Here is an 11356-nt window from a genome sequence, read left to right on the forward strand (position 1 = left end):
GTAACTTTTTATATATATAACTTATGAGATTTAAGACAAATCGTGCGGAAAGTTAGTTATAAATGAAACACAAAATAAAAAAAAACTAAAACATTTATTAAACACAAGGCGGAATGTTACGCGTCGACAACATAATTGGGATGAACTACGAGTAAGGGGTCGTCTTCTACTTCTTGTTCTGACTTCTGAGTTGCTTTTAGACCCGTTGTGGAGAGCGGGATTATTACTTGGTCCTGGAAAATTACATTTTTATATTAATAATAATATCTTTTAACAATTTTAACAATCTACATTGCAAAGAATATCGATAAGTAATATAATATAGACTACTATTATATATTATGCAATAGTAGTCTATATATGAAATTGTTACTAAGCTATTGCATAGCTTCTATCGCGGGCCTTGAGCGCGGCAACCGAATATAAAAATTCCGTAACGAAAAAACCTAACACCCCCCAATCCAACCGGTACAGCGATGCTATGCAATAGCTTTACCGCGGCAGTCCTTGAGTGCCACACGTATTTTTTTTTATTAAATTTTTTTAAACTTATTAATTGTGTTCTTATAAAAAAAAAAAAATTTGGACAATAAATTACAATACAATGTCACAAATTAAATTTTTGTGCACACTGCAATATTTTATAATTATTCATTGTTACAAAAACGAATCATTTCTTCTGATTTATACAAACTTTCTCAATCCAATTTTTTACATTTCTTATACAGTTATTTTGCAAAAACACTCACATGGTACATAAGCCTATCAATGACCTTCTCGACCAAGGTCTTCCGTTCCAAAAGATCGTCTTCAGTTTCGATCTGTCCTTGAGCAACCAATTGTTCTAAATACCAACTCACTAGAGCACTCTTGTGCATGCCTGCGCTTTCTTCGCCTGAAAATTATGAGATTTCTATTAGAAAATAGTTTTAGACGATATTTTTATCTGTTTGTGGTATGTGAGTTAATATTCATGGTACTTGCATGCACCTTTACAACAATAACAGATACATGAATGAATGAAAATTCTTTATTGCTCAAAAAATAAATAAATACAAATACAAAAGCACACAACACATATAAAACAAGCAAAAGGCGGCCTTATCGCTAGATAGCGATCTTTACCAGGCAGCCCTTAAAGTATAGGAAATAAACAAATAGGTACATAATTAAAGAAGTTCACACAAGGAAATATATTCGTTTTTATTTTATTTTTACGCGCTACGCGGTTTCACCCGCGTGGCTCCGCTCCTGTTGGTCTTAGCGTTATGATATAATATAGTCTATAGCCTTCCTCGATAAATGGGCTATCTAACACCGAAATAATTTTTCAAATCGGACCAATAGTTCCCGAGATTAGCGCATTCAAACCAACAAACAAAGTCTTCAGCTTTATAATATAAGTATAGATTAGGTTTTAGACAAAGCGGGCGAAGCCGCGGGCGGAAAGCTAGTTAGTGATATTTACCTCTAGTCTCAGCCTCTCCCTCTTCCTTCCTCATGTACACGACCAGCATGTTACTGAGCGATTTGTACTCTTCAAATGATAATGTAAGTTTTTTCTTTGACCCAGTATCTGTGCTTGTTTGTTCACTCGCTAAAAATATATGAATTATTATGAATATATATGAATTATTATGAATATATATGAATTATTATGAATATATATGAATTATTATGAATATATATGAATTATTATATAATAATGAATTATTACTTATTAATAATTTAATGTTTCTATTATAGCTGAATTAAGATTTATGATAGCAACATTTCATTAGAATGTAGACATTATTATTTGTTAATGTAGACTTGATGGATATAAAAATAGCATGTGTCATTGTATGTTTGTTTTAGGGACATATTATATTTTTTTAATTTTAATTTTTAAGATTAGGTAATGGTAAAACATTAATCTAGTTTTAGGAAGAAATAATGAAAAATATACATACCATTGCCGTTAGGTGTGTCTTGATCGACGTCCATACTAGGCTCGTACTGCGGATCTTCTTCTTCTAAATGAATGTCTGGTTGTTCCACACGGATTATTGATTTGTTGAGTAACCTAGAGAGAAATATTTAGGTTAAGAAATAATTTGCGGTAAATTATTAATTTTGAAACGTGCCTAAAATGGCAATAATAAGTTTTAATCATAGGTTATTTATTACGATATAAATAAAAATTTTAGCCGTATTCATATATAATATTGATTTGTTTCAACTGGGCGTGGACGTTGAAAATCGAAACAATAAGGAGTATCGAAAAAGCGTATCGGAATTATGAGGCGATCTCGATAAAAACTAATATCAGATTTTTGACATTCCTATTCGTTAATTTTGAATCGAATTAGTTTTTCAACGATATAACGATGTAGTTTCATCATCATCATCATCATCAGCCCATATACGTTCCCACTGCTGGGACAAGAGCCTCCTATGAGGGTACAGGCCATAATCAACCACGCTGGCCAAGTGCGTGTTGGCGGATGCCACACGTCGTCGAACTTTTAATTCTTCGACATGTCGGTTTCCTCATGATGTTTTCCTTCACCGTTCGAGCAGTGGTGATGTTGCAAAATGTAGTTTACTTTCATCAAAATCAGACTTTATCAGCGTGCGTATTTACATATTCCACATAGTTTCAGATTTCGTCTACCGTACCCAGTTGAAAAAGAAATGTGTGCGTGTACTAGTGTACACACGTAAGAAGTGAAACTTCTTTATGACATTATTTTTCAAAAAATAATTTACTATATGCAACTTTACAGAAATACGTCGAATCACGCGTGGTAGCGATAAGAAAAGACGGCGTGTAACGGAAAAATGTCACGCGTAACGAAAAAATGTTACACTAAATTTTTTTCCAACCCCGATAAAGAAGTTTCACTTCAATCATCCTGTATATATCCCACTAGATTTCCGCCCGCGTTTGCAAAGGAAAACCCGCATAAAAACTATCCTATGTGTTAATCCAAGTTACCCTCTATATGTGTGCTAAATTTCATTGTAATCGGTTCAGTAGTTTTTACGTGAAAGAGTAACAAACATCCATACATCCATACAAACTTTTGCATTTATAATATTAGTAGGATGACCTGTAAGCCTCGTGCACATGTTGCGGGGTGACATGTCCGCTGCAGTGCATCTTGGCCATGGCCTCCGCGAGCCGCACCATGGACTCCAGCTGCCGCACCGTGATGCGCCACGACCCACCACCACCCGTACCGTCCCGGGAACGGAGCACTGTGTAGTACTCCACCAGGATCTTGCCCGCTTCCTGTTATGTACAGAGTGTTGTTTAAAACAATTTTTTTTTATTAGTGTAGAAAACAAAGTCGCTTTCTCTGTCCCTATGTCCCTTTGTACGCTTAAATCTTTAAAACTACGCAATGGATTTTGATGCGGTTTTTTTAATAGATAGAGTGATTCAAGAGGAAGGGACAAAGCGGGCGAAGCCGCGGGTGGTAGTAGAGCTAGTACTATAAAGAAGAGTTTGTTTGAACGCGCTAATCTTTACCCACTTATCGAGGAAGGATAAACTATATATACCTACAATGTTATTAAGCTATTGCATAGCTTCTATCGCGGGCCTTGAGCGCGGGGACCGAATCAAGAAATTCCGTAACGAAAAAACCTCACACTCCCCACTCCGACGGGCGGAGGTGTGGCTTGAAGGCATAGCATGCAATAGCTTTACCGCCCCAGTCCCCGAGTGACACACGTCTTTTTTTAATTAAAAATCAACATATAAATAATATTACCTCCGTAATAAGCGGCTTGAAACTCCTCGCGAACGCAATATACCGCAATAAATCCTCCCTCGTATACACACAATCATATGTTTCCTCTTTATTACAATGTAGATCCACAATCCTTCTTGCAATCGCATAGTCCACCATTTCGCTGCTCTCATCAATTAATATGAAGAATAGATCAAATCTTGACATGATAGGAGCACTGAGCGCTACATTTTGTTGGAGGGATTTGGCTCTATCGTATCTACCTCCGATGGGATTGGCTGCGGCTAATATTGATGTTCTGGCGTTTAGTGTGGCTCGGACTCCTGCCTGTAAGTGTGAATATTTATTATCTACACTAATATTATAAAGAGGTAAACTTTGTTTGTTTGATTGTAATGAATAGGCTCATAAACTACTGGACCGATTTTAAAAATTCTTTCACCATTCGAAAGCTATATTATCCACGAGTAATATAGGCTAGGTTTTATCCAGAAAATCCCACGGGAACGGGAACTATGCGGGTTTATCTTTGAAAACGCGGGCGTAGCCGCAGGCAGAAAGCTAGTTAGGTAAATAATTATGTATAACCTAAAAAACAGAGAGACTAATAATTTTACATAGAATAAATTGGTATAAACAGCAAACTATGTATGATTTAGATATCATAATATTATATTTGTAAAATGATTGTATTGTCGTGTTGAATCGGTTAAATAAAATTAATATCTGAATTATTATTTCCGATATTATTTAAGTACAACTTCTTTTTGGCACGTTGAGAGTAAAATTCAAGGTCGCGTCATGGCAATACCATCAAGCCATGAAGTAAGGCGACGATTTTGGTTTCTTTAAATCTTGCCAAAGAAGTTACACTTCTGACACGTTTTCCTTACCTTGGCCAAAGAGATAGTCTGTTGTTCCATAGCCTCGTGTATAGCAACCTGGTCAGTTGGGTCCATCTTGTCGAACTCATCGATACAACACACTCCATTGTCCGCTAACATTAGAGCACCTGCTTCTATGACGAAGTCGAATGATTCCTCGTCCTGAAAATTTTACGTTGTTTAATAACACTAATGTTATCTTCATTTTAATAAGCGATTGGGAAATTATTAATTAATATATGTAGCCAAAAATTATTATGATTGCAAAAAAATAATATTAACCGAATTAATTTAAAGAATACGAATAAATCGAATATTGTAAGGATACAATCATTCTTGATAACGCTGGATATATTCTATTGAATCTTTGTCCTTAATTTTTACAGAAATTTAATGAAATTTATAAATTACTAGCAAACCGGGCGAACTCCGTTTTGCCACCAGAGAAACCTTTTCTTTGCTATAAAGCCCGAGACCTTCCCAACGAATGCAAAACCGTGGAAATTGCTTCGTGAATTCTGGAGTTATAGCGTCAAGAAGAAAAACCTTATTTTTATATAGTAGACAAAGTTGTAAATGATTATGATTCATTTATTTTAGAGGAAAGATAAAAATAAAATAAATTCCCCTAATCTAAAAAACGTCAAATTACACATTAATAGACTTTTTAAATAACAATAAAACATACCTTTACAACAGCCGCAGTGAGACCAGCAGCAGATGAGGCTTTCCCACTAGTGTATACCGCTCTCGGTGAGATCTCGCTCACTTGCTTCAATAATTGTGATTTTGCTGTACTTGGGTCGCCCACTATACATACATTGATGTCTCCACGGAGGGTTGTACCTTTAAAACAGGTATTTGTTTTGGAAAATAATTATTTTAATCTGTTTATTTGTCACTATAAACAACATTAGTTTATATAATAATATATCTCGCCAGATTGTAAAGTTGCGATAATTAATATTTAATATGTATGTTGAATTGTAAATCGTTCGATGTGGTTCATAATTTTTCGATTGTTTGCAATCTTGCAATATACATAGCTTGTAAATAATATGTTGTTATTTTAAGGATATGTAGAATTTATTAAATATACATATTATCTATTTTCTATAAGTTATAAAAAAATCAAGGAATGCAATGACCAAAAAAATAGAACAAAAAACAAAATATTATAAGTAAAGAGTGATCAATGGTCATGAATAAATTATCTAATTTACATTTTATTCATAGATTAAAATATTAAGCACTATTTGATTTACCTTCAATAGTGGTTTTGGCAACACCACCAAACAGCATAAGCAGTACTCCTCTTTTAACCTCACTGTTGCCATGTATGCTCGGAAATAAGCTTGTGATCAGGTTATTATAGAGATTACGGTCTCTGGACATTTCATATACCTGTATAACAAAAAAGAGATTTAGTAATATAAATTAAATCCTGGAAATAAGAATCTTATAGATATGATAGACTTAAAATTTATGTATTTTTAGCTGTTACGGACAGGCACAAGCATTTCTATAGCTTATGTATTAACCTGCCATATAAGCTACATCACTGCAAAATATTATCTAACTACTAAGTAAGAGACCGCTTCCATAGATAGTACTAACTACAAAGTAAGAGACTGCTTCCTTGGTACAGTGGTAGACACGTGAGCGTAGAACCGAGGGGTCCTGGGTTCGATTCCCGGTGGAGACGAAGAAAAAAAATGTCTCGGTCTGGCAATACACAGATGGCTGATCACCTACTTGTCCCTAAAGAAAATCGATCAGTGAAACAGATGTATAATGATTAATGCATCTGCCCCTTACCCCACTAGGGGACATGGGACTTCACTTAAGTAAGAATAATAAGTACAAACCTTATCCCACTCCTTATCTGTCATCTGTTTTCTCATATCTTCAGTTGTAAGATCGTCAGTGGCCAAATCTCCCGTGCCGAAACGTCGAGATGTGGCTTGTACGCTACATGCTAGGAATGCTGTCCTGAAATTTAATTGTTTTGCTTAAAAATGTTGATTTAGAAGATTTTAATACTAGATTTATGTGTCTTTAAAAATAGAAACTATTATGTATGGCTAATAGTGAAGTTAGTAATCATCTTTATTTAATAAATGTAAGAAGGAAATCTATATTCATTCTAATGTGGTTTGTGCACATGTTACATTTATAGAGGAAATAAATTAAGCTACCTATGGCAAATCACTATTATTATACTACTTCTATTAACTACTTTTTAGTTAACTATTATTGATAGTTAACAACTTTTTAGTTAACTATTATCTATTTCATTAATCAGTGTTTTATAATTAATATACAAAGTTTAAACATGTTAATTCTTAACATAAAGTTTTGTTATGTTTATTATTTAAACTTTTTTACACTAATCACAGTTTAATCATCTTAATTCTCAATATAAACTTTATTATAACAATACTTACTTATAATGCAACTCTCTCACACCCAAAGCCTTCAAGCCCTTAATTCCTTCCATCTGTCCTTCATTGGCCAGTTTAGTTCTTGTCGTGAGTTCGGCTTTAGCGCCCGGCATTGATAGAGATCCTACATCAGGCACAACTATGAGTGTGCCCGTGAAATCGTAACGGTCACCAGCCTAGAATAAAAATACACTGGAGTAAGTTCTTTCTGTAAATTTTAACTATTTAGATTGGAAATGTTAATTATTTTTTTAATGAAGAATATACAAGTAGGATAGTTTATCACAATATGTATTTTTAATCCTTAACTGATCTCTTGTCTAGTATTTTATGTTGTCTTATTTTAGATAAGTATGAGATAAAAATTTTAATAACTTAAATACAATGAATGAAATTTAATTATATTATTCAACTTGAAATTTTAGATACTAGTGGCACCAATATAAATTATAATCAATCTTCATAGCTTAAGTAGTTTAAAGATAAAAATAATTCAGTTATTCATATGTTTACAATACCTGTACAGATTCCACAGCCTCTGCTCTAAGTATAATTTCCAATGAGCGAGGTATACATCCCCTAGGTAATTCAGCCTGTGTCTCTTGTACTCTAATCTTTTGGAAATCCACAAATACTGACTTATCTGCATCCAGCATGAAACGGCGACGGTTTGCACACACTGGGTTACGGCAAATTGTTGGAATTGTGTACTGCAAATAAACATTAAAAAGAAGGTTATTTGTAAGGATAGTAAATAACTATTCGAAGTGTGTAATGTAATAAACAATTATTTACAAAAAATAAAATAAATAGGCATTGTCTTGTTATATAAAGTTATTAAAAATGATTTTCTGAGAAATAATAATATACTGAAATTGTCCGTATTTATGCAAAATGGAACCACTCGACAAATTTGCTTTTTTCCGTTTCTTGAAGAATACTCATTTAAAAGTGGTCTAAATTCTTATACAAACAAGAACCACATGAATTTTACCTTGGAAACAAGGTATACTAAAAGCAGAAAGGAACCACCAGCAACAACGAATAATACATATGAAGCAAAACCGAACCACAGCACCACGGGACTGCTTTGTTCAAACAAATAAACGATATTACTATCATGTCATTATATACAAAACAGATCCGCAGATACTTGGTACCATTATACATTACACATATTTCTATTAATAACAATTATTTTTAATACACAAAATGGAACCAGGTTTCTATGATATGGTTATGCGTAAAATAAATTCATAATTTAATTGTAATTTTTTATTGCAAAATAAAACCACAAGCATTCGGTTCTATCATGCATAAATAAATATTGTAAAACATCCAGAAACCCATCATCGCTATACGGAACCAAATGCCTTGACTTGTGCACAATGCAGAATGCTTCTCATCTTTAAACAACGTATTTCATTACGTCTTATATAGCTCAAAGTGCAAAACTCCAATTTTTAAAGTAAAACGTCGAACATCTGTCAATATAGGTGACATTCAGCGAAGTATTTCGAATACGTGACGGCCGTTTTTTTTCTCCGCGAAGTAAGTTCTATTGTTTTTGTTAATTACCTTTAAAATTAAATGTGAAAATGTTTAGTAATAAATAAATAAGGAAGCAATTGGAAAGAAAAGCATTGGAGACGAACACCGAAGATAATAATGAAGATACAACGGGTAAGTAGTTTTATTTAATGCATTTAAGTAGGTACTTATTGAATCTATGAGATGCAGTTATGTACGCTTTATCCACTTTTGATTCATTCCCGATTGTGGAGTGATTTTAAAAAGATAGTTCATGAATTAGTAAGTACAAGAGGAATCCTGTGTGGATTTACGTATTTTAACGACACTGTTGTTGTTCACGAAGGCGAGTCGAATTATTAAGAGTCATTTTGTTACGATTCATCTGTCATTGTGAGATGAAACTACTAAACCCTGTTTTAAAATCAACTGTCGATGATCTAGGTACCTACCTACTATTTTGGTAAAATACGTTTAGATTCAGATTCAGTACAGTACATTCAGCGCATATAATAATTTGTTTGATTTTAAAAGTCGCGCTGCCACTGTTTTGACCGGAACAAGGCCCTAGCCCGCGAAATTGAAAATTTTAACAAGTTTATTTAATTTTTTTTTAGGTTTGGTCACTGTTGCGTGTGATTTTTAGGGTTCTGTACTCAAAAAGTAAAACGAGACCCTATTACTAAGACTCCGCTGTCCGTCTGTCTGTCTGTCCCTCTGTCTCATGAACTGTGATAGTTAAACAGTCGAAATTTTCATAGATGATGTATTTCTGTCTTGTGATGCCGCTGTAACAACAAATACTAAAAAACAGAATAAAATTAATATTTAAGAGGCTCCCATACAATAAACCGTGATTTTTTGCCGTTTCTATAGATAATCTCTTCGTTGCGCGAGTCCGACTCGCACTTAGCCAGTTTTTTGTACATAGCGCATGTACCTACAACATACTTAGTCGTCTAGTAGGGACACGGCTTTATAAGAACTAATAATATTTTGCTGTCGCCATATATCTACGTATATTGCTTTATTGTTTTGATTTAAAGCTTTTTTTCTTTTTATTACAGAAGATAACGAAGAACCTTATACGTCGATGCCTCTGGAGAAGCTTTCTTCACCTTCAAGCGATATTCAGGCCATATTACATCTCATTCCACAATATGCACAGAGTTTTTATAACAATCTCATTAGTGATGATGCAATAGAAGACCACATAGATGGACTAGACAAGGTGGATTTCGAAATCCAATTTGATGATAACGTCGAATAAACGTCCTTTATATGTATTATTTTATATATCTTTTTAATAAAAGCTTTATTACGATATTATAAATACATAGTTTCATTTATATCATTAAATCCCTGGGTTGTGGTTCTTTTTTGTATAAGAGAAAACCTATCAATTGATAAATGTTAAAAGGAACCACATGCACATTTTCTTAATTATCTAGAAAGTTTAAGAGTATTCAGAACAAATTTATATACACATACTTAAATAAGTAATTTATCAATGAATTTAAATAAAATAAATATTAATTTTACTTCATCTAACAGAGCTGCAAATGTTTTTGTAAATCCTTTGATATCTCAGAAGTGTGTATTTGCTGGTTGGTTCCTTTTTGCTTAAATACGGACAATTAATTAACAGCAATATAGAAAGTTGATGAACATTGACAAAAACATGAATTAATGACAAACATTAATGTTATAAAAAAAATTCCATACCTTAAACTGTTGTTCCACATTTTTAATAACAGTCTGACAGTCCAAACACACAAAAGTACCCAATACAAGCTCTGGATGTACAGGGTGCGTCCTTACAATCTGTCCCGATATTCTGATGAGTGTTCCAATCTTAGCCGTCGTCAATTCCCTCACTTTATGCCTCGTTGGCACATCAACAAAGGACACATAACATTCTTTACCTTGTAATTCTTTTTTCATGCCACTTTCAGCTAAACTTAACACATAATTCAATATAGCTTGATTCAAAAACGGATATATTCTGTAATATTCTTCAATGATTGTTGTGGCCAGATTTTGGTTGTATTTCTCGACATCGTCAAAACTTACTTCTAATGTACTTAATTCGGGTTTAAGTAGCTCTCTAGCCTGTTTCTCATATTTTAATTCATTGTCTTCTTTGAAACTGGAATTACAATCGTACAAGTTACAATAAGTGCATCTTTTTGAAAGTGATAACCAACATGCAGATATTACGCGATTGAAAAAAAATGGTTGTTGGATCATGAATGTACTCATCTAAATAACTATTTAATTTATAAATATGAATAAAATCATTAAAGTTAATAGAAATACTTACTCTTCTAAGAAATCTTGAAAAAGTTTCTGACAACGAACTCCAACCTCATCTTTAACTTGGCTTTGCGTAGCATATGTATCAGCGACATCCATTGTAACTTATGTTGATTACCACTGTTGAAAATAGCATATAGTATATAACTTGGGCACTTTGATTCAGTTTATTGAGGAAATTAAAAATTAAACTGAAATAAAAATAAACGTTGCCGCCAGCCGGTGTTTGTGTACAGCATGACACTGACATAATGACATTAAGTAGATTTGGCGGGAAAAGATGCGGCATTCGTTCAAAAACAAATATTGTTTACGTTAATTCCCCAAGTTTACGATTTTGGACTGTTGTTAGATGTTTGATACCCTGACTGGCTTTTAATAGTCTTCTTAGGTATATTACAGTACTATATTATATCAATTTTTAATATTACAAAAGGAGCGA

At 33.4% G+C, this 11356-nt stretch overlaps 1 protein-coding gene across 1 annotated transcript; it reads right to left on the reverse strand.

The window, feature by feature from the left end:
- Window positions 1-78: 78 nt before the first annotated feature.
- On the reverse strand, window positions 79-11157 carry LOC123702936 (DNA replication licensing factor Mcm6). Its single transcript, XM_045650794.1, has 14 exons — window positions 10922-11157; window positions 10324-10747; window positions 7587-7778; window positions 7072-7244; window positions 6493-6616; window positions 5890-6028; window positions 5313-5470; window positions 4634-4786; window positions 3762-4067; window positions 3096-3277; window positions 1953-2065; window positions 1469-1597; window positions 750-895; window positions 79-233 (listed from the first exon to the last, which is right to left on the reverse strand). The coding sequence occupies exons 1-14, from the start codon at window positions 11011-11013 to the stop codon at window positions 117-119; spliced, it is 2448 nt and encodes an 815-aa protein (XP_045506750.1). The 5' UTR covers window positions 11014-11157; the 3' UTR covers window positions 79-116.
- Window positions 11158-11356: the final 199 nt, after the last annotated feature.

Source organism: Colias croceus, chromosome 24 (genome assembly GCF_905220415.1).
Source record: "Colias croceus chromosome 24, ilColCroc2.1".
In the NCBI taxonomy this organism is placed as follows: Eukaryota; Metazoa; Arthropoda; class Insecta; order Lepidoptera; family Pieridae; genus Colias; species Colias croceus.

Coding starts and splice junctions, on each gene's coding strand:
- LOC123702936 (XM_045650794.1), bottom strand. CDS start 11,013: ATGGATGTCGCTGATACATATGCTACGCAAAGCCAAGTTAAAGATGAG. Junction 4,068..4,633: donor AGACTATCTCTTTGGCCAAG/GTAAGGAAAACG, acceptor TCACACTTACAG/GCAGGAGTCCGAGCCACACT. Junction 3,278..3,761: donor TCAAGCCGCTTATTACGGAG/GTAATATTATTT, acceptor TGTACATAACAG/GAAGCGGGCAAGATCCTGGT.